General features: G+C 39.2%; 1 protein-coding gene across 5 annotated transcripts in view; it reads left to right on the forward strand.

Annotated features, from left to right (window-relative positions):
• The window catches only part of C6 (complement C6), a 62,248-nt gene that overhangs the window by 29,504 nt on the left and 8,816 nt on the right, over positions 1–23,928 (forward strand). For 3 of the 5 annotated variants that reach the window (XM_014734894.3, XM_001496383.5, XM_023625702.2), the window contains exons 9-17: positions 485–607; positions 4,358–4,524; positions 5,964–6,189; positions 7,009–7,180; positions 7,447–7,558; positions 11,049–11,181; positions 12,103–12,291; positions 17,251–17,341; positions 20,146–20,387. In XM_014734894.3, coding sequence (XP_014590380.2) covers positions 485–607; positions 4,358–4,524; positions 5,964–6,189; positions 7,009–7,180; positions 7,447–7,558; positions 11,049–11,181; positions 12,103–12,291; positions 17,251–17,341; positions 20,146–20,387 — 1,455 coding nt within the window. Of the gene's footprint in view, positions 1–484; positions 608–4,357; positions 4,525–5,963; positions 6,190–7,008; positions 7,181–7,446; positions 7,559–11,048; positions 11,182–12,102; positions 12,292–17,250; positions 17,342–20,145; positions 20,388–22,117; positions 23,343–23,928 lie in introns of those variants that run through there. The other 2 variants (XM_070245875.1, XM_070245874.1) reach the window with 1 other exon arrangement.

Raw genomic sequence — 23,928 nt, forward strand, 5'->3', positions numbered from 1 at the left:
TGATCAACAAGGTCTACTTTCAGTGAGGAACAGGGAAAAATGTGAAGTGACCTCAGGTCTCACAGAATCAGCTGTGTCCCAGAAAAAAGACCTGACATTGGGGCACAAAACAGATCATGTGCTCATCTCTGGGTTTTCTGGGCTATACGGTGGCAGTGGCAGGTAGGACCAGCAGGCTTAGAGGTGCATTGTGTGTAGGCAAAAGGGAGAGGCCAACATGATCCCCATGGGAGGGCCACAGTGACCCCAGGTTTGCTTTTAAAGGGCCAGTGTTGAAGGGGGAGATGGCAGAGACTCACAGATACCTCTTCCGTTCCAGCCCATCTCAGGGCCTGTAAAGGACAGAATCTGTAGGGAAAAGCTGTTAATCTCTCTAGCTTACAGAGTACCGGTAGCTCCCAGAGTGCCCAGAGCCTCATGCACATCTTCCCTGAGTTCTCAATGGTGCATCCTCAGGGTTTTTGGTTTTTTCTCCACTTCCCAGGTCTAACAGAGGAAGAGGTCCAACACTGTATCCGGATTGAAACAAAGAAACGTTTTCTTTTTGTTAAGAAAACAAAAGTGGAACACCGGTGCACCACGAACAAGCTGTCAGAGAAATATGAAGGTAACTGTACTCTCTCTTAGCAGCCTACCCAGCGTGTCCTGAGGCCGGCAGTAATTTAAGTACCATATTGCACATGACTGTGCTATTTTTTAACTGTTCATTCATTTCGTTTATCTACCTCAGAGCTCTATGTGTGGTGGTGATGAGGATTATTTTGGGCTGGTTACTTTTAAAAACTGCAGATGGGAAGGAGGCTCTGAGGAGTAGAATTTACTTACCCTTTGTTAAGAGACATTTACATTGTAAAGGAAATCTCCATCTGTAAAGGTGTCTCCCTCTCTGCACCAGGAAGAAGGGGGGATGACCTTATCTCTAGAAACTTATCAATGCAGAAGGCAAGAACTTCAATCTGCATCTTGTTTCATCTTGTTTACTGTACTTGTGTGGTAATCTCCCATGATCGACTCCCCCTTCACCCCCAACATCCTCCTTTGTCTTTAGCTAAAAATAATATTTAAGATGGTGGCTTCAGCCATTTACTTAATCTGGTTTGATTCTTATCTAAAAGTTATCTAAAAGACCAAGCAATAACCAGACCCCACCTGCACTGATACCATTTTAACAACTTTTTTTACATATTCTTTCCTTTGTCTTGTTAAAGAGATAACTCACATACCTATGACTTAAATTTAGCCCTATCCTCAACCCATGTTTGCAGCGGTTCTCCACTGCCCATGGGTCCTGTCCCCATGCTATTCCACACTATTCTCTAGATAAAAGAGCACTACTGCCAGACCTTGAGAGTCCAAGAAATCTTTCTTTTGACTCCTTGGCTCACTGATCCCGCATCAGTGGGAAGAGGGTGCAAATAAAATCATTAGTGCTACTTACAAGAGGAAAGGGTTAAGGTTTTCTTTATCTTATACTTAGGTTTAATTTAACGAATATTTGTTGATTCTTCCCCTGGGCTGAACTCAATATTAGGCATTGTGACGTAAAGATGGGTGTGAATCAGGACTTCCTATCAAGGAGCTTACAAAGTAAGGATACCTATAAACAACCATTAAAAATACAGAGTGACAAGGATCCAAGGGAGGTATGTGAAAAAGGCTCAGGCAGCAAAGCCAGAAACCTGCGTGTTGTCTTTGATTTCTCCCTCTTTCTAGCCTCCACATCCAATAAGTAACCATTCTACCCCATTAATACTTCTCCCAGTTATCCCCATCTCTTCATTCCATGGGCATGCCCTCATTCTTTATTTCCAACCTGGATGCCACAGAAGCCCCCAACTGGTCCCTTTGCCTATGGTCTTGCTTCTTCCAATCGATTCTACATACTTTCTATGAGAGGAATCTTCTCCAAGGCAAATTTTATCCTGAAACTCTCATGTCTTCAACATGTCATAGTTTCTCATAGCCTTAAAGATCAGTCCTTGTCTCTCTCTCTGCCTAGCTAAACTTTATGTATTCTCCTACATAAGTCATGCTCTCTCCTGTGCCTTGCTATTATAAATAACTCCTTCCTCTGTGTAAAGTTCTCTTACTCTCTTACTCTGCCTGACTGATTGCTACTCATTCTGCTCAGAACAAAGGGAAGCAGAAAATCCCAAAATAGGAAGCTTATATTCTCATGGAGAGACAGACAAAGAGCAAATAAAAATATAATATTTACTATAATAATAATAGATAATTTTAATTATCAGAATATATAGATGTTCTACATGTAGATACCCATGTTAAGCATAAGAGAAATAAGGAGAACTGGCTTGACAACTATGCATTTGTATTACAGCAAAAAACGAAAAAAGGGAACAGCATGCAAAGCAGACAAATGATTTAATAATGTAAACCAGAATGGAAACAGATTCTATAGCAGTTTTTCATGCAATAGAATGATTTAATAAGAATGTGAATTCAGTAAATCAAGAGCTCAGAGACAAAAAGATTAAATGTAAGAATTAATTGAAAAGGAAGATTTTAAAGCTAAGGTACAAAGACAAACAAATATTGAAAAATATCACCATTATAGCTAAAAGTAAATTAGACACTGCAAGGAGAAAATATAATTGTCTGAGAATAAAATTAATAAAGCTAATCACACATAGGAAAGATCTAAAGTAATTCATAACAAATGCAGAGAAAAAAATCAGATATTAACAGTTATTAAAGAAAATCTAATGGACTCAGAATGACAAATATAATTTAATATATGGGAAATAGTGTCCCCAAAATAGAGATCCCAAGTAATGACACAGAAAAACTGTTTTTTTAAAAAAGGCTATATAATGTGTCCCTGAAATAAAGGAAGAAACTTGTCTTGATTATATGTATGAAAAATATTGTTCGAATATACAACTTCAAGACAAATTCTAGTTAATCTACTAAATACAAAGATTTTAAAAATGAATTCTTCAAGTATCTCAGTTGAAAGAACAAGCCTCCTACAGAACAGCAACAACAACAAAATCTTGCTGACCTCAGACTCTCCATAACAAAATTCAATGCTACCAGACAATAGAGGAATATCCACAAATTTCTGAAAGAGGAAAAAACTGTGGTCATATGTAAATGTAACAGGAAGACATTTCAAAACACGAGAGAATTCTGGAAATATACATTCTTGAGTACTTACTAAAAAAAGATACTCAATTATAAAACCTATCCAACAATGAGATGATAAAATGTCAAATATGGACCCATAGTTTTCAGCCTGTAGGAATAAAAGGAGGACATTGCAAAATCAGAGATGATTGCAATAGTCTCCAATCTGATTTATCAACTCTCCATTGCTGCCCAGTTGACACATTGCTAATATTTTGAGTTGCGTCAACTTCCCAACTCAAAACCTTTCAACGTTTCTAGAGAATGCAGTTGTTCCTAAACCTAAAGAATGAAGTCTAGTTTCCCTGGCTTTACATCCACATCCTCTTTATTCTTCTGTTCCTCTCCTACCTAAATCTTCAGCTTCAATTCAAACTGATGTTCACATGCATTGTCTCCAGAACATGCCGAATCTGCCACTGGTTCCAGGTCTTTGCCCACACTGGAATGGCATATGATTTCATTTCTTGATGCAATTTCCTATTACTCATCTCCTACTCATGTCAGTTAAAGACCCCGCTAGTGAATAGGAATTGTCTTGGAAATTTGTATAAAAGATCTGTATTGTGTACGTTAAATGTCATTGCCTCTAAAGAAACATTGTGCCAACTCTCAACTTGAGGTTTAATTTTTTTTCTTTGACTGGTTGTGTTTTTATTCCTGTCTTTAAGCTTAAAAGCGTTCTATCAACTTTTTTCTGTAATTAGAAGTCTCTGGCATGGCAGTCAACTGATCGGATATCAGAATCACATGGTTTATTTTATTCCTGAGGTCCAAGAGATGAGCTAATATAAATTAGTAGCGAGAGGTTTGGTGTCAAAGAGCAGGACATGGCTGCATTTGCAGCCCAGGCCCCCCTCTTAGTAACCACGTGTTCCAGGCCAGATTACTTGTAGCTTTAATGTCCATCTTCGTAATAATCGTAATAATTCCTACTTCTCAGGATTGTTCCCAGTTACCTAAAATAGTGTGTGCGGAGTGCCTGGCACATACAAACTGCTCAGTAAATGGTAGCTGTTCTCACTGTTATTATCATTTCTATTATTAAACTCCCTATAGGGACCAAGAGGAGCGTTTGCTTGCCTTTCGCTTAGCTTACTTAATGGAGCTACGTGCCTGTCCTCTCTACTTCTCCCTCCTGTGCAAATAGGCTCTTCTCTGAAGTTTGAATTTGCAATAAAATGAGTAATTTTCTTGAAACACCTTGCAGGTTCGCTTTTGCAGGGAGCTGAGAAATCCATATCCCTGGTTCGAGGCGGGAGGAGTCAGTATGCAGCAGCTTTGGTGTGGGAGAAAGGGAGCTCTGGGCCCGAGGAGAAAGTGTTTTCTGAGTGGTTAGAATCAGTGAAGGAAAATCCTGCTGTGATTGACTTTGAGGTAAGATTATAAAGTATTATGGGTAAGAGAGCTAAAGTGGTTCTCTAGCAGCTCAAATTGAACATCACACGATTCCTTTTCCATTTTCCTCTCAGATGATAAAGGAAATGTCTTTCTTTAGGGTGCATGCACAATGTACCTTTTTAAAAAATGTGAAATTACACATCTATTGCTTTTGCTACTCAAACAAGCATTTTCAAGTGCAGTATTTAGAATCTCTAATATAGATAAAATACTAGAAAAGGGAATTTAGTGAATAAAACTGTTCAAACTTGCCTTGAATAGCACTCTTCATCTCCCCATGTATACAATAAATCTGATTTCTCTATTTTTCTTCCAACTCTTTATTGGATGAGCACTCTTAAATCTTCATTTATAGCTCTGTGGGATAAATGGGATTTTAGATCCATTTGGCTTTCTGTTTCTATCACCATTGATTAAATTTTATCAGTTTTATATTTGTTGTAATTACATAAAAAGATTATTTTTATTATTTATGCAATACTTATCTGTTTATGCCCACATATCAGTCATATGCCTTTTAGAGCCAGTTTTCCACAAAACATAAGCACATTTTAAAAAGCCCCCAAAGAAGCTACTCTGCTCATTTCATTTAAACGAAGATAAAGGAGTTCCATCACTATGAAAGTAGAGTAATTTACATGTGAAATGAAGATACATTGGGCTCTACAGGTTATGGTGGGAAAATGAGATCCAGCCGCCCATCTGGGCACTTGTGAGTCATATAGTGCACTAGAGAGTCATTCCTTTGAGGTTTTAAAGTGTTAGTAAAATGAGCCTTGATTTTGTGTTAGCTTCATTCTTTGTTACAATAATTCTCCCATTCATCCTACCAGCAAGTTCATTTCTCCATTTTCTCCCACTTCACATTTTCTCATCTGGTCCCACCAAAAGTCAAAGTATTGTCCCTGGAAACACAAAGAACACAGAAAACCTCTCTGCAGTTTTCAGCTTGAGTCAAACTGAACAAGGTCTCAGCAGAGCCTTCATGAGCTGCCTCCCTCTTGCTGGTCACCTGTCTCAGGACCTCAATGCATGCACGTGATGCTTGATAAATAACATGATGTAAGTCCAAGTAAGCGACACCTCACGTGAGGCTTCCTTTGTCATAGAATGCCAGGGAAAGTAAGCTCCATATACGTCATGCTGCCACACTTTAGGGACAAGAGAAGCCAGCTCATCTTGGAGAGAGCTGCTCTACCCAATTTATAGAAGGGAGAGAAATTGCCCTGCCTTCATCGAGAGGGCTTTTCCCCACTGGTTCGACAGGCAGACAGACTATATTCTACAAATAATCCTTTTGAAGTGTGGGATTTTCCAGGCCTTGCGTCTCATCCCATGAAAATTGGGCAGTGATGGCAACATATGCCAAAGGGACGGGACTGTGACTAGACCTCCTCTCTGCCATCTGTTCTTAGCTTGCTCCCATCATGGACTTGGTAAGAAACATCCCCTGTGCGGTGACAAGACGGAACAACCTCAGGAAAGCTTTTCGAGAATATGCAGCCAGGTTTGACCCTTGCCAGTGTGCTCCATGCCCTAATAATGGCCGCCCCACGCTCTCGGGGACCGAATGTCTGTGTGTGTGCCAGAGCGGCACATACGGCGAGAACTGCGAGAGACGCTCCCCGGATTATAAATCTAGTAAGTATCAGTAATTTACTGTGAAGTGGATGCCTTTTCCCCTCCAAAAGGTATTCTAGGTAGGTTGGCCAATTAAAACAAAACAAAATTTCTATCAGCAACTTCCTCTCACAAGGAAAACAAGCCTGTAAAAAGTTAGACTTTACAGTCAACCAGCCCTGGTGAGTCTCAGCTGTAACCTACCAGCTATGTGACCTTGGGAATGTCATCTAACCTCTCTATGCCTCAGTCTGTTCATCCATAAAATGGGTATGCCAGGATGTACCCAAAGATACACAGCACAACTCCTGCAACGTAAAATAAAGTCATAAAACCTACTATATAAGAAAATATGTGATACTATTGTTCTAAGCCTCTTATGTATTGTAACATAGAGTGAGCGTAGCTTTGTAATAAGGGATGAAATAATCCACATCAAAGGTTTCTTACAGGACTAAGTAGTGTTCATGGTTACCTGCAATCTTGCCTAGAAAGGGGATGTGTCATGGGAGTGAGAATATATTTTACTACCTTTAAAAACATAATATCTTGCATATTCTGTTCAGAAGTTCATATTTATACATATCTGCATGCACATACATGTGTGTGTGATGTGTTACAGATAGTTCAAAATGATTCATGATTGTTGCCATTTCATTCAGGCTGTGGGAACAGGAAAGGGACATCAGGCAATGGGCCAGGCCCTTCCCACAGGTGACTTCTTAACCACAATAACCCTATGATATTCCATCAAAGAAGTCATAGCAATAAAGTGAGGAAACCAAGTTGGCCTGGCTTCAAAGCCCACGTGACCGGTGGGTGGGTCTCCCTGCGTTTCAGCTGCGGTGGATGGGTACTGGGGTTGTTGGTCTTCCTGGAGCCCGTGCGATGCTACTTATAAGAGATCAAGGACCCGACAGTGCAACAACCCTGCCCCGCAGCGAGGAGGGAAGCCCTGTGAGGGGGAGAGGCGGCAAGAGGAGCGCTGCACATTTTCAATAATGGAGAACACGTAAGGCCGGTAATGGGGAGGAATGGGTCATTTTCCCCGCTGACAAAAAGAGTTAAGATATTTATTATCCTACTGCTAAGTAAAGAAATAATTAGAATTGTGCAGACTCCAACGCAGCATATTAATGAGGTATTGGGTCTGCTGCTACCCCTTTCTCTCTGATGTTTTCTCTCTATAATATATTTACACACATACACATATATGTACATATATATGTATGTGTATATATGCATATACATACATGCATATTTATTTTTCCCTCTTAGTGGACAACCATGTATCAGTGATGATGAAGACGTGAAGGAAATAGACCTTCCTGAGATAGAGTCCGATTCAGGGTGTCCTCAGCCAGTTCCCCCAGAAAATGGATTTATCCGGGTGAGCATCCTGACCTTTACTTTCAGTTTGGAATTCAAAAAAAAGAACTTAAAAAGTATGCATTTTTTTATTTGAAGTTATTGTTTTCCTAGTTTAATAATCTTCTGTTGACTTAAAAAGTAAAAAGTAATATTTAGAAACGCACCCCCTCTCTTCCGTCTTGAATTCCCTGGAGGTGTCTTCATACCTGGTTGTTAGACCAAAGGATAGCCAGTTCCTTGTGTTCCTCAGCACTGTTCATTCCTAGGCTAATGGCACATTTGTGTGTTTGGAGAATAGAACTTGAGCATAACATGGCTTTGGATGACTTGTAAGAATCTGCAACTAAGATCTGTTTGTTTATTTCTGAGTGTGAGCAAACCAATCCCCTATCAAAGGCATGTTATCAGAGAGACAATCTAGTTCATAATCATAGGAGGTGTTGAGTCTGTAATAGACTGTTCTAGTCTTATTAGATTAGAAACTTGCAGAACTTTTAAGCAATCAATACAGTTTTAATACCCTTTAACTTTATCTTTTTTCGCTAAGCCACAATATGTTTCTATGATTAAAAACAACTAAATATTTTTTGTCAGACAAGTCTGTGACTTTAGAGATAAATTTTCAGGAGACACATAATACTTAAAATTGATCACAGAAAGCATCCTCCCTAATCAATTTTACCTTTTTACCTTTTTTTTTAGTTTTACCTTTCTTAAACTCAGTAAAGCCTTTAAATTAATCTTTTTCCAACTGTATCATATTTATGTTCAAAGATCAGTAACCCTCGATTTGCCAAGGCCAGCAAATAAATATCCACAGAGCATAGTCTGGACTAATGTGTCTCTCTTCCCTGCTCATCTGTCTTCTGCCCATGTGAAAGATACCATGCCGAAGGCTTTAAGGGTAGGAAATATTTTGGAGTGAGGTAATGTCAATTAGTCTTTACTCTGGAATGCAGATTCTCAAACTCTACAATACCCTGGAGAGCTTGTTAAAGTACAGATTGCTGGATCTCACTCCCAGAGTTTCTGATTCAACAGGTCTTGGGCAGGGCCCGGAAACTTCCATGTCTACTAAGTTTCCAGGTAATACTGACGCTATGAGTTCAAAAGCCATACCTTGGGAACAAATCTTTTAGAACAAGGGTCAGCAAACTATGGCCCACAGGCCAAATCTGGTCTGCCATCTATTTTCTTTTCTTTTTTTTAATGAAGTATTGCTGGGACACAACCATGCTCATGTATTTATATATTGTCTATGGCTGCTTCGTGCAACAATGGCGGAGGTGAGTAGTTGTGACAGACACCATATGGCCTGCAATTGAATATCAAGGCCCTTTACAGGAAAAGTTTGCCAGTCTCTGACCTAGAACATTATCCTCAAAATTACATTTTGTCAGATCCAGATACAAATAATTTTTAATCTATTTATGCCAGTTGCTTACAAAAACTGTTAAAATTATCAACATTCTAATTTTGAAAACAAAGGGTTTAAACAATGGTTCATTATTCTAATGACTCCTTCTGTAAAATTAGATTATATGTTTCCATTTTCATGAAGAAATTCACTCCTTGTTTTATTTTGTTTTTTATTAAAGGCCTAATCTCTATCTGACAATAATTTTTGGTTTTTTGGTGAAGAAGATTGTCGCTGAGCTAACATCTCTTGCCCATCCTCCTCCTTTGGCTTGAGAAAGATTGGCCCTGAGCTAACATCTGTGCCAGTCTTCCTCCATTTTGTATGTGGGATGCCATCACAGCATGGCTTGATGAGCAGTGTGTAGGTCCATGCCCCAGGTCTGAACCAGCGAACCCCAGGCCACAGAAGCAAAGCACATAAACTTAATCACTACACCACCAAGCTGGCCCCTATCTGACAATGGTTTTTACTCAAAAGTAATATAATTTTAATTTTCTTAATGAGCACCTACTGGAATTTCTAGTAGCAAAATGTCCTTCTTACGGAATCAAACAGAGGCAGTTATGCCTAATTCTAGGTTGGAACAATTATGTTACTGCAGAAGATATCTGTTCAATGACCAAGACAAAGTCCTACCCCTAAGTGACAGTAACTTTAGGTTAGGTTTCCTTGTTTAGTCAGTCTGGCGGATGTGTTGGTCCAAGCTCGATGGCTGCCACATACACTAATAGGTTAGAGCTTCACAAAAGAAATGGAAGCAGAATCTTCGGGTAGTCACTTATTTCAGGAAGAATGCAAGAAAAAATGTGCAGCCTTGAACTAAAACATCCAAATCATTACTACTACTCATCATTCCATTTCTCCTGGGAGCAAACCCACACTCATAACCAATAGTAGAATAGTATTTTGTATTCAGGAAATTAAGAATCTTCTAGGAGACAGGTTGAATCATGCAGGCAAGTAATAATAAAAGTTGACGATTAAGCTTTCCTCTCCTTCAAAATTCCCAACTTCAATTCTCAGAGAATAACTTCTGGTCAATTCTTTGTACTTTTCTCCTGCTCAGTAAGGAAAAAGATTGTTAAATTGCTGCCTCCCTAAGGAGAATAATCTTTTGCATTCTTTCAGCAAAGAGTTATTAAGCCCAGTGTAAAGATTAATGAGACAGAGACCTGGCGGTGGAGTTGCCACTCAAGTATCAGGGGGTGGGGTTGATAAATGTGATCAACACCATAAAACAGAACTTTGTACAAGTTGCCCCCAGGACTGAAAGGAAAGTACACCTCATGAAGCTGGGAAAATGGAGTTTTCACAGAGGAAGTTCTTTTTGAGTTGGGTCTTGAAAGAGGGTGTTGAGAAAAGAGGGAATAGCCAGGTAAAGACATAGAGGCGTGAAAGAGAATATTGTGTTCAAAGAATGGCAGATGGTTCTGTTTTGCTAGAGCACAGATTTTATGGGAGGACATGGCAAGAGGTGAGGATGGTAAAATGGGTTAAAACTAATATTCCAAGCTAAGAATATAAGACCCACTTTATCTTTAAAATTATAGTGAACCTCCACATGACGGTAGTTGTACTTTAATTACCCATTAATTGGGAAAATATATAATGCCCACTGGGTTGTTAGGAATTGAGTAACATTTTTAAATGATTTGTAGTCAATTTGTTACCATAGCAACTGCTACGTTTGCTGCATATGTAGGTTACATTATTTATTCAGTTGATAGCCACTACAAGGTACATATACAGTTTTTTTATTCTTGCAATAGCAGGCCATCTCATATACAGAAGGCAGCAGGTTTTTAAGTTAAAAAAAACTCTAATCAATTTAGAGCAGGAATATGGAAGATGGATTAGAAGATGGACCAGTTCGAAAGCTGTCCTGGTAAGAGACAATAAATGCTGTGAACAAAGCCAGTGATGATGGCAAAAGAAAGGAGAGAACTTTGAGAGATATTTAGAAGTGGAAATTGAAAGGAATCTGTGACCAAGAAGACAACAGGAGTGAGGGTATTGAAAGATGACCCCAAGATGTTCAGAGCTATTATTCATAGCATTAATAATTTGCTGGTTTCTGTTTTAATTCTAGAATGAAAAGAAACTGTACTCAGTTGGGGAAGAAGTTGAAATTTCATGCCTTACTGGGTTCCAAACTGTTGGATACCAGTACTTCAGATGCTTACCAGACAGGACCTGGAGGCGAGGAGATGTGGAATGCCAACGTGAGAACTGGGCAAACATTTTGCGTGACTTACTCTAAAGGATGAATGTGCCCGATATAAATAGAGCCAGATCACTCCCTTAGATCAGTACATTTTGCATTTTTTTAGTAACTCCGGTGAAAAGGTTTAGTGAAGCAGAAAATAGGATTCATCTGCTAAAATTAGATTTCAAAGCATCTTCATATTTCGGTTCTCCTGCCCCAGCATATTAGCCTCATATACACAGGACTGCGAAGAATGTGCTTAAAAAGAAATCCAGGAAGTCTGCTAACTGCATCTAACCACAGACATCTGCCTCGCCTGATGCACAAATTGATGCAAATTGATGAGTCCCAGGAAGATGATACTTATAGTCTGTGTATCAAAAATGGGATTTTGTGTGAAACGCAGTTTTCTCCTTGAGGCACATTCACATCTTTTGCTGAGGAATAAAGGATGAGCTTGTAGGCTCCACACACATCCGTGTTACAGTAAAGTCCAAATGAGATTCAAACAAGCCTCAAACGGGAACTCCAAAGAGTTATCATGGGACACCATGGCGCAAAGTTGAGATGAGCGTCAATGAGAATGTCCTGCCTCAGTGTCCCCCACAATGTGGTGATTTGCTTTTGGGAAAACCCACTGGGGAGAAGAAGGAAGAAGATCCTTTCTTGAAAGGAAAAGGTCCCAATAATGGAATGAAAGTTGAAGTATCTAGAGCCAGTTTCTTAGCAAGGGACCCCAGACAACAGAACTAAAAGGAGTTTCTCAGTGGAAACCTAGCATCCTCAACCTCCATGTTTTCTGATCCAAAGGTGGCATTAGAGCTGAACCAATGCAGTAAATGGCAATAAAATTGCCTCTTGGGTTGCATAAAATCTGCCTACATCCATTGAAGAATCTGCTCCATTAAATACACCTGCACTCTTTCTCTGCCTGCAGGGACGGGGTGCCTCAAGCCAGTCGTGCAGGAAGTCCTGACAGTCTCGCCATTTCAGAGATTATATAAAATTGGTGAATCCATTGAGCTAACCTGCCCTAAAGGCTTTGTTGTTGCTGGGCCGTCAAGGTACACATGCAGTGGGGATTCCTGGACGCCACCCATTTCAGACTCACTCACCTGTGAAAAAGGTGAGTAGCAGCTCGGGCTTCTGGGATCTGCTAAGGGGGTGTCCCTTGAGACTGGTAGTGTGGCATCTACAGTGATGCTATTTCCTAAGTTGGGGGAGAAAGCAGAAGATTCCACTGACCATCTAGGTTGTATTTCCCCCTGTGTAGATGATGAGGTCGGGCAGCAAATAAGAAGCTATCGATCAAGTGAATATCTTCAAATTTTAAGAGCGAGGTCAATTTTCTTTTCCAATGTAATGCTTCAATATTTTGAGGGAGTGCAAGCTCTCTCGTCTAACAAAATCAGAATTGACTAAAGTCAGAATTACCTAAAGATTTGGTTAAAGTGGAAAACTATAAAAAAGTAGTACACACATAATTAAGCATTTTATTTTAACTTAAAACATAGAAATACACATTTATTCACCAATTTTCCAATGTAAGAACAAGGCCTTTTATTTCATAAAGGATCTCTTGATTAGAGTTTCAAATTAATAAAACAAACACATAATTATCCCATACCATGTTTCCCATTCCAGTTTCTCTTAAACAATGGTTTTTTAGTTCCAGGTGAGGCACTTTTTTAGAAAAATACTTCTGTCCAGGTCCCATCTCCTGATTCTGATTGTCATTGAGCTGGGGAAGGCCCACTATTTGGTGTCTATATAAAATCTCTCTTAGCTAACACAAATGTGAGCAGAGAGGGCAACCATTGTTTTGAAGAGAGGGGAAAACTTAAAGGCACTTTTGAAGCAAAGTGACTAGAGAATGCTTTTAAATTTTTTTTTTTTTTTTGAGGAAGATCAGCCCTGAGCTGACTACTGCCAATCCTCCTCTTTTTGCTGAGGAAGACTGGCCCTGTGCTAACATCCATGCCCATCTTCCTCCACTTTTTTATATGTGGGACGCCTACCACAGCATGGCTTTTTGCCAAGAGGTACCGTGTCCACACCTGGGATCCGAACCGGCAAACCCCGGGCCACCAAAGCAGAGCGTGTGCACTTAACGGCTGCGCCACCGGGCCAGCCCCGCTTTTAAATGTTTTATGTGTCTTTCTTTACTCTTCTCCGGAAGTCTCATCCACAATTAATTCAAAACAAATTTTTGAAAATCACTTTTAATTGTTCAAAATTTTCAACTTCGCTTTTATAAAAGTAACTCCCTTTTTCTTCCTTTTTTTAATCAGCTGATAATGTTTAATAAACTCACACAATTACAATAACAACTGATATAAATAGATTTGGAAGTAAACAGAACCGACTCTTGGGTGGTGGGAGAAAAAGTGTGAAGCTGTAGAGGAGAGGACGGTAGAAACCTTAAAGTTCGGTGTCAGACAGGCAGCTGGCACAGAAGGACTAGAGAACATCGGTCAGGCTGGCAAGTCAGTAACTTGGACGAGAGTTAAGAGAGATTCTACTAATTCATATCTTCCAAATTTCTCAACACGCTTCTTCAAATGGCATCTCATTTTAAATCAGAGAGTCCTTGAGGATGTTTCTGAGCTCAGATATAATTAGGCCTATTTTGCTTATGAAAAAACCAAAGGCACAGAGAGAATAAAGTAGACCCAAGGTCAGACAGTTTGAGTTGAACAGGAACCCTGCAACAGCTCTTTGCCGTCTTGCTTTCTTTATTCTCTTCTGTGCTTTTACAATGTGGGAAGGAAAGAGGGCAAAGTTAAGCTGTTAAGTAACCTTTAAACTATTGATAAAGAGATCCCACGGAAATTTGAGAGAGCTTCAGGTTAATGCTGTGTCTTGGTTTCACTTGACCCCTGATCATCTATGTCAGGGGTGGATGTGTTCAGGAACCACAGGCTTCAGAAAATTAGGATCCTCTGGGCATCTTAGGTAGCATCCTCTTCTCTATACAACACAAATACACACACACACAGCTCTGTGTTTGGAAAAGAAATTGAAATTATAATCCAAACTGAGAGATAATGAAATGTTCTACATCTAGATAAAGGAAATAAATATCTTATCTCATATACTTTCTCTCTAATGACAATGGCAGAAAGATCAATGAGAGGAGTCACAGAAAGAGAAAGAAAATCATCAGTAAAACTGAACACTCTTTCCTCTCACTGTGGGGGGAGTTGTGAGCCAAGAGACTTTCAGGCCATCTTTTGGTCAGGGAAGGACTTTTCGTTCTTCCAACGTGACAAACCATTTTGCTTCCTGAAGAAATAAGATGCTGCACTCCTCCACAGTTACTTTTTTCCCCGTCCTCTGAGAAATCAACACCTCCAGAAGATCCTCTTGCCCTAGGCACTTCCAAGATCACAATGTTCTCATTTCCACGTGGCTTACAAACTGCAGGGCGAGCAGTGTGGGCAGCTGAGGGCCAGTTCCTGCTTCAGCGTGATACCCAGTCAGGTTGTCGTTGCACTCATGCAAATGCTTCTTGCACATGATCACTGACACTTTCAAATCAGTGGTGAGAGCAATTCTCTGTATGGCTTGAAAGTTGATCCTCTTTAGAAACAATGAGGCATAGTTATACAAGAAACCAAAGAAAAACAATCCTTTATCAGTGGAAATCTTAATATCTGAGGCCTTACCAGCAGCTATAGGTCTCCATGTTCATGAAAGTTCTGAGCCAAATCTCACTAGATAGAATGAGAGTCCTAACAGAGGATAGTAGTAGGAAATGGAAATAGCAGCAAAAAAAGAAAACCTACCAATTTTTTAAAATCTTTATTTTTGCCTCTAACATAAACCTCCTTCCCTTATTAAACTTTCTACCTGAGAGGCTAAGAGGAGAAACCGTGAGCTGGGTCTCCTGTTCTGCCATCTAGTGTGTCAGATATCTAGCTATAGCTGCCTATTGCTTTCCTTTGACAATTAGTTGCTTATAGAGGCCATTGTGGTTCTGTGGATGCTCAATTAGTCAGATTCAGACCAGGGAAGTTTTTTCATCCAACAGGTTCTGGAGGTCAGCTCCAGGTCCAATTTAACCAGTTTAAAGTTTCTCTGGATTGGCCTTAATGCAAGCAAAGATGAACAGGATTTCCCCTCTCCTACAATATGCCCAAGTGTTCTTCCCTCTACTTTTATCTCCATTCCTCACATACACATTATTCAATTGCTCATCTTGGCTCAAGCATCATTTCCTCCTGGATCTTTCCTTACATTTGTCAGTTGGGCTCTTTTTGCTGTATGATCTCCTGGAACCAGGTTCTCTTTATTCAAAGTACTTATCTGAGCCTTTAATTATAAATCCATTACTATGATTATTTTATTAATGTCTGTTTTTCCACTATCCTTTAGGTTCTTGAAAAAAATAACCACTGCTGTTTTTGTTCTTTCTTTTTATTTTTTTTCCCACCATATTATCCCAGTGCCTAGAATATCATGCAGGAATAAATAGCTACATTTAGGAGTTGCATTTCTCCATTGATTCTTCTTATAAGAAAATCTGATTTTCAAGCCATTACCCTCCAAAAACCATTTACATGATTGCTGTCACTGACATCCATATTGCTAAATGTAATGGACATTATTTTGGTCCTCATCTCCTTTGACATCTCAGCAACATTCAATAGTGTTGACCTTCTTCTGCATATACTTTCTTTCCATGGCTTCCAATATACAACATCGTCTTGTGTAGCTTCTACCTCTCTGGCTATTGCCCTCTAGTTTTGGCAGGGTCCTCCTTGTGCTTAGACATTAGGTGTTGGAGTTCCTCAAGGCTCAGATCTGTCTCCTCACCTTATGCTACACTCTCCTGCTGGGGAATCTCATCCATACCCACATTCAATGATCCTCCATAGACTAATAACAAATTTAAATCTTTAGCACAGACTTCTTCACTGAGCTTAGACCTGAATATCCAAATTCCTATATATCTATTTTGTTTGAGTGTCTTAAAGATACTATAAATTCAATGCAGAAAGGAGATTTTGAGTCATCACTCTCCCCTCCCTAAAGCTAAGCATCTTCTAATATTTTCTATTTCAGTTAAGCCACTAATATTCATTGTCTTATGCAAACCAGAAACCTAAGAATCATATTTTACAACTTTCATAACTTACCCACAATATGCAGTAGCCTCCATTTTACCTGCTAAATATGTCTCAAATTTATCGACTTCTTTCCATATTCATCTCTGGCACTTTGGTCCAAATTATCATCAGATTGTCTACCCATAATCCTCTTGACTACCACGCCCATCCAAATCTACTCTCCACACAGAAGCCAGAATTAATTTCTTTTTCAAAATGCAGACCTGATTTTGTCACACCACCCACTGCTTAAAACCTACCAAAGACATTCCACTGCTGATAAAATAAAGACAAAAGTTGTTCAAAAGCCACTTAAGACCCTGCACAGCCTGCCACACACCCACCTCTCTGGCCAAAATGATCTTACTTTCCTGTGCTTTAACCTCACCGGCTTTCTTTCAGTTCCAGAAAAGTCACATGCTGCCTCTCTTCAGAGCACTTTATGCCTGATGTTTCCTTTGCTTTGAACACTCTCTTTTCTCTTCCCATTTTTACCATTCCTAACCTTCCTAGCTACATCAATTGTCTTGATTATATGCTTTCTCTTTAAGAGCACTAATAATGACAGCACTTCTCTTTGTATTAGTATTACAGACTATAAGTTCTGTGAGCACAGAATCTGGGTCAAATTTTGCTCAATCCACTATCCCCAGAACCTACTGCAGTGCTGGGAATATCGTAGTTGTTCAGTAAATATTTGAAAGATGAATAAACAAAACTTTCACTAATTCCATTTTCTTCAGTTATCTGAACTTAGCAGGAATTTTAGGTTGGAAAATGACAGCTCATGAGACCTAGAAAGGACCTTCCAGATGGAATATTTCAAGACAGCATTATTTGGAAAAGCCAAACAAAGGCACTAACTCCAGGAGATACATGAGAAGCTTTCACTATTGCTTTTTCTCCTAAATTCAAGCTTATCTCTTGGAATCTATGCTGTGCACTGTTCTTCACTCCCTTTTCTTTTGTTTCAGATATTCTGACAAAATTAAAGGGCCGTTGTCAGCCAGGACAAAAACAGTTGGGATCTGAATGTGTTTGCATGTCTCCAGAAGAAGATTGTAGGTAAGAGATACTCTGTGGACTTATTTGGAAATTGGAAAACCAGTGTAGTGTAACCAGCTTGATGGAGAAGCTGAGCTTCTTGATGCACAAACAAAAAACATATTAATTTTTCACGTAACTGATATGCCTTGTGCTCTATTGAATTCCTTCTTCCCCACTAGGTAGCAAGGTTTCTTAATTATCTCTCAGCTCAATTCCCTAAGTTTGCATGGCTTTTGTTTATCAACACAGTCTCAGTTTGGTTATAAAGACTTATTCCCGGCCATTTGAAAACTTCAGACTCAATCATCTTGAAGCCTTCCTCTTCCCTCTAAGTTTAGGGAAGGTTGTAATTCCAAAAACTTGCAGTACAGAAAGTAGTGTAAGTGTGGACTTCACAAACACACACACCCCTTTTTCAGTCTATTATTTCATGTTGGGGTAGAGATCCTGAAGCATGAAGAAAAAAATGATATATTCTCTTGTGACTGCCATGACTAGATGGCTATCTCCTCTTTGTTGTAACTGCCCCTTCTTTACATAAACAAACCCGGGACTGTCGAGGGCGCTTATTAATTTAAGGGCTACTTTCAGCCAAATTTAAGCCAAACTAGCATTAGCTAAAGATCAAATTTTGTTTCTCTGTCTCACAAAATAAATGCAGAGGTAAGCAGCTAGGGCTAGTATGGCGATTCTCTCATCGCAGACAGGACTGAGACTCCTTTGTGCTGTCTGTTCTCCCATCCCTAAAGTTAGTTCAAGGTCCAAGATTGCTCTGCTGGAACAGGAAGGAAGGAAGACTAAAAATGGACACATCCTGTCTTTCTAAGAAGAGCTCTTGGAAGACCCATCACTTGCTTCCATCTATTAACCTTCTCTTATTCACATGGCTACATGTACCTGCAAGGGAGGCTATGAGATGCAGTTTCTCGGCTGGCTACGTAGGCATTTTAAATAAAGTTAGAGTTAAATTACTGTGGAGGAGAAAGAATGGCATTGGGTTAGGAAGCTGTGGAAGAGGAAAACTTTTTCCCTCTTCTCTTTTAGGTTCTTTGGCTGGTCTAGTAATTAATTTGACATAAGACAGATTAACAGGAGAAAAACAAATTTAGTTTCATGTGCACAGAAGCCCCAAAGATATGAGACTCAAAGAAGTGACCAAAGCAGGCAGCTTTTATACCTTGTAGACACAGAAACAATTATTTGTTAAGATTTGAGAAAATAAAGGATTTAGGGCCTGGGGTAGTAAATTAATGAAGAAGTAACAAAGTTTGTTTACACATTCTTCTTGGCCTTGAATTCTCTATCTCAGGCAATAAGGGTGCCTTCTACCATTCCGGTATAGGGAGACTGATTCCACAAAGGAGATTTATTTCCTGCTTTTAGGGAAACAAAGGAGGATCAGAGAGTCTTTCTTACACTGGCTGTTCCTTAGGTAACTTTAATTCAAAATAATCAATATGCCAAAGTGGCATATTTGGGGGCGGCTTATTCTGCCCTCCTTCAAAGCCAACAGACGCCACCCAATTGTTATATATCACTTTTAACACTGATTGGCTATCATGTTCCTCTGTGCTGCAGATGAACAATTGCTTGCAGGGACACATTTATTTATTCATTTTGGAGAACATCACAGGGTGTTTTCCTGTATAATTCCATTGATGTAATTCAGCCCAAAGGTGGTTCTATCTACTTTTCTCAGCATTCAGCACAGGTGGCCCACCACGTAGCTTCTTGCTGCTGGAGTCTCCTCATTCAGCAGATGGCCTTCTGAGGAGTACTTACAACATTCACATTGTTCATTTAACAAAGAGGAAACTTCTTTCTTGATCTTCACAATACCAAGTCTGAGAATACAGACTGTCCTCTGGAACGTCTGCATTTCAGCTCTTTCCTACCTCTCTGGCCTCTTTCTATAGTCCTCAGTTCTCTTTTATACAGCATCGAAGGTGTTTATGGGAGTGGCTGGCCCTATAGTTTAAGTTCTCTGAATTTAGAACCTTTTCTTCTCAGCTATGGGCTCTAGTTCCTGGAAATAATTTTACACACTGGTGCACTAATTGTTAACTCTACAATTGACATCAGAGAAGAAACTCAAATTTGGAGCAATCAAGGAGCTCTTGTCCTCTCAGCAAGAGAAGGGCTGTGGCCACTGGTTACCTCTTGGGAGTAGGTATTTAGAGAGATTAAGATTAAGAGATTAAGCAAATTACCCAGAGAATGACTTAAAAGCTCATACTCTTAACTACCATACAAACACATTTGCAAAGCTATATAATGATATAAGACTCTGGGGTTGCAATCAATGAGTGTGATAGAGTTCAGAGGAGGCGCATCTTTCTGTGGGCTAGGTTGATCAGGGTTAGATTCACAGTGTAGCCAAGAATTGAAGTGGACACAGATAGGCAGAGGAAAGAATGCAATGCTGATTGAGCAGGGCATGAGATGGCAGCAAAGCAAGAGTAATCTTAGCAGTTTAGAAAATTATCAATACAATTGTCAAGTGATAAAGAGGGATTAAGGAGGATGGGAAAATAAGTCGAGAAAAGAAAGTTGATTGGAGTCTAATTATGGAAGATTTTGATTACCAGAATTTGAGAATTCAGACTAATTTGAAGGCAATTAGGAATAATATCAAGATTAAGAGAAATTTAGAAAGATGAATCCCAGCGCAGGCAAGTTGAAATGAGGAACTGAAAGAAGAGAAATCAGGAGGGAAAAAAGCAGGGAGAAGAAAACTGGCTGTTAACATACTAAATTGGCTACATGCTGTCTCTTTTTTTCTGGTCTTCATGTATAAACGCTTGCTTTCATCTCTTGGGCAGCCATTATTCAGAAGATCTCTGTGTGTTTGATACAGACTCCGATCATTACTTTACTTCACCCACTTGTAAGTTTTTGGCCAAGAAATGTTTAAATTATCAGCAACTCCATTTTCTACATGTTGGTTCCTGCCAAGATGGTCCACAGCTGCAATGGGGTCTTGAAAGGACAAAACTTTCATCCAATAGCACAAAGAAAGAATCCTGTGCCTACGACACCTGTTACGACTGGGAAAAATGTTCAGGTAAGCTCCAGTGGTGACCACACACTAGAAATACTCTCACTTAACCTTCATCTCAGCTGATATATCTTACTTACATTTATACACTCTTTATTAAAAATAACCCTTCCTTAATGAAAGATAATTCTTTTTCATTGTAAAAAAATTTATAAAATTATTTAAAGAGAAAGGAAAAATATAACCTACCCACAATTGGAAATAACGAACAATTTTGGTGTAAATCTTCCTGATCTTTTTTCTATGCATATATAATCCGTACCACCCTTAGACCCCAGTAAGAAGAGCATTCGTCCCAAGCTCGTGCTTCAGGCACTCTTCTCACCCCCAACTTTGGAGGAACTTCATCAAAATTGTCTAAGTTTTTCTCTGGCAGTTGAGACCAGCTGGGGCCAGCATAGGTAGAGCGCCCTGAGCCTGGGCTGGGTTCCTCATGGAACCGATTGCTGGAAGTATCTTCCTCAATGTTTTTTAAGTCCTCTTGCAGTGCCTGGGACCAGCTAAGGCTGACAGTATTATTCAGGCGGGACACCCTGACTTCAAACAGGGTTGCTCTTGGCCTCAGTTCCCTCATGGAACATTCTCTGATCCTCTACTGCTTCTCTCTCTGGCTATGCATGAGGTCAACCAGATGCTCCAAGGAGCTCTGTGAGTCCACCTATAGAGTCATCCTGGCTCAGATTTAGACCTTCATACCCAGAGAGCAGCCTGTGAGCCACCAGCCAGCAGGGTATTTTTTTCTTAAGATTGCTTGAGATTCGACTGCTACTATGGTGCTGACACTAATTCAGAGTGACTTTAACTGGTTATATAGCGAGGCATCACATAAAAAATTTTTCCCTGGGGCCTCACACACCTCAAGAGTGGCCCCGATTATATTACAAATTAAAAAAAAAATAAAATAAGATCATACTCTATATTCTATTTTATGTATTGCTGCTTTTTGCTTAATATATCATGAAACTATTTCTGAAACTATTTCCATGTTGTCATATATTATTCTGCCACATAATTTTCCATGTCTACAAAAGCCCATGTGGACATTCTGTGATTTATTTAACCAATCTTCTTTTAGGCATTTAGATTTTTCCCAATATTTTACTATTATAAACAGTGTTGTAATAGACAAATTTATCACAGATAAATCTATAATCTAAGATTATTTCCTTAAGATATACCTCAGAAAATGGAATTTCTAGTTAAATATTATTTTAAAATATAGTCTTTGTTGATACAATGTATTAACCTGCTTTCCAGAAATATTTTGACCATATTATATTTCTCTCTACAACATATAATAAAGACTGCCATCCCACACCCTCACAAATGTTGGAGTTATCACTCCTTTATATCTCTGCCAATTTAATATTCAAGAAGTAGCGTTACATTTCCACTTTCCATAAGCATATTGGCTATTGAAATTTCATTTGTGAATTTCTTAGAAGCAGAAACTTCACAGCAGTACATTTGCTCTAAGATGAAGTTTGACCCTGAAATAACCCATCTAAGCTTCATATAATACATAAATATGGGTTGAATATCGGGATTTAACAGAACTCAAATAGGCAGCTAGATTTCCCTTGTGACACATCTTCAAAAAATTATCTTAAATCAAGGCACAAAGTATGCAATAGAAACTTGAATTGTTACATCTAACTTTTGCTGAAACCACTTACTTTTGCAAAAACAAAGATAAAAACCTTATTGTTCCCCTTGATTCTTCTTTCACATTCCAGCCCAATGATCTTCGGTTTGATCCTGGAAAAGGGGAGAGGACTTATTACCCAAATCCGCTTCCTTCCTGATCCACTTAAAGTTGATTATCAAGATCCCACTCCCTTGGCAGGCAGCAGGATTGAACTCATGACAGAGGGTAGACATAGGTGGCATGGTCAACAGGCCATCTGATGGTGGCAACTCAGGAGGTCAATGTCTGGGGCTTCCAAACTTCATTCCATATCTGAACAAGACAATTCCACATAAGAGACAGCAAACCAGGGCCTGAGATATACATTGCCCATTTCTAATCAGTATTAAATCATCTTGCAGATAAATACAACTATTCATTTTTTGGCTGCCTGACCAACATCATTACCCAGCTGACATCTCTCTGAGAACTAATAATTTATGGTAGAAAAGAGCTGAAAGTATTATGCAATATCATTTTGTATTTAAAATATAAACTTTTTCCCTGCAAATTATAGTATAAGGACATTACTGTCAAAAATACATATGGAAAATAAAAGGAATTTGGTCAACAGGGAGGATGACAGTGGTCCCTGTCTATACCACAATAGGTGTGTAGTCTAAGTATGTGGGAGGTGTTTGCTGTTAGCTTCCATTCTTCCTTCTGTATAATGGAGAAAATGTCTTCATGGAACTCCTCTATTACAGAGACTTTCTTTCTGTTTTTTAAATATTTTCCCACAAATTATTCTTTTCAAATCTATCTGAATGAAAAATAATCTGCAGCTTACAATTTCATCAAAATATTTGTCTTTACTATCACCCATTACTGTACATCTATCTAAATCCCACTGTCTTTAGAAGTCTAAGTTTGTCTAAAAAATAACACTAAAAAGTTTGAAGACTTAACCTATATCGCTCAAGTGAGCAGAATGTCTTAGGATAATCCAACTAAAACATGAACATTTCCTTAAGAAGAGAGTTAAGTTATCTAAAATATTCTTTGATTCTGCACACAATCAGAAACCTGAGAGTATTTTTCCCCCTAAAGAGATAGTGTGCCTCTGCCAGCCTCCTCTAATTGGTGAGCGAAAGTGAAGGGGGCAGAGAATTCTGTTCGGGGAGCACTAGAGAACGGCATCCGTGTACAAACCACAGCATTCAGGAAGAGAGAGAAAGCTGAAAATGTATTTTATACCCAACCCACTCATGGGAAGTTGGGATATTATTAATTTTGAGTTGAATGTCACTTTGATTAAATTGTGTTCTTGATTACATTGTGTACTTTGCTACTCATTTCCTCCCTATCTAAAATGAAATACGAAAGAGTTTAAAATGAAACTTCAAAATAACATGAAGTTCACTTTTCAAATGTTAGAACACAAATGGCTTCCCAAGGAGCCTATTTTTATGACTATTAAATGTTTTGTCTGACTTTCAAAAATATCCACCATCAACCAACAGGAGGAGAAGATTTACTCAGCCAACATCCATGTGGTACCCAATATGTGGAAGTCACTATACAAGTATGGTGAGAGGTCTGAAGATAAAGGGCCTTTATATCCTCAAATTGTTCACAGTACTTGGAGAAGTAACTTTACAAAGTAATTGCATGAAGAACTTTAATGCAAGGCAGAATGTGATAAGAGCTGTAAGAGAGATAAATATCTTCTGGCCTGGAAGGGTTTCATAAGGCTGGAAGCAAGAGAGCTGTGTGTTGGAGGATGAATTGGTAGAGATGGTGGGAAATGCCTTTGGGTGCTGGTAGTCTGAAAATAAACTTGCTAAGAGCATTTAAGCCATAACTATGGTAAAAGAGCAGTGACCATGGTCTTTCCAGAAGCTTAGGGAACTGACTTCC

Source organism: Equus caballus, chromosome 21 (assembly GCF_041296265.1).
Source record: "Equus caballus isolate H_3958 breed thoroughbred chromosome 21, TB-T2T, whole genome shotgun sequence".
In the NCBI taxonomy this organism is placed as follows: domain Eukaryota; kingdom Metazoa; phylum Chordata; class Mammalia; order Perissodactyla; family Equidae; genus Equus; species Equus caballus.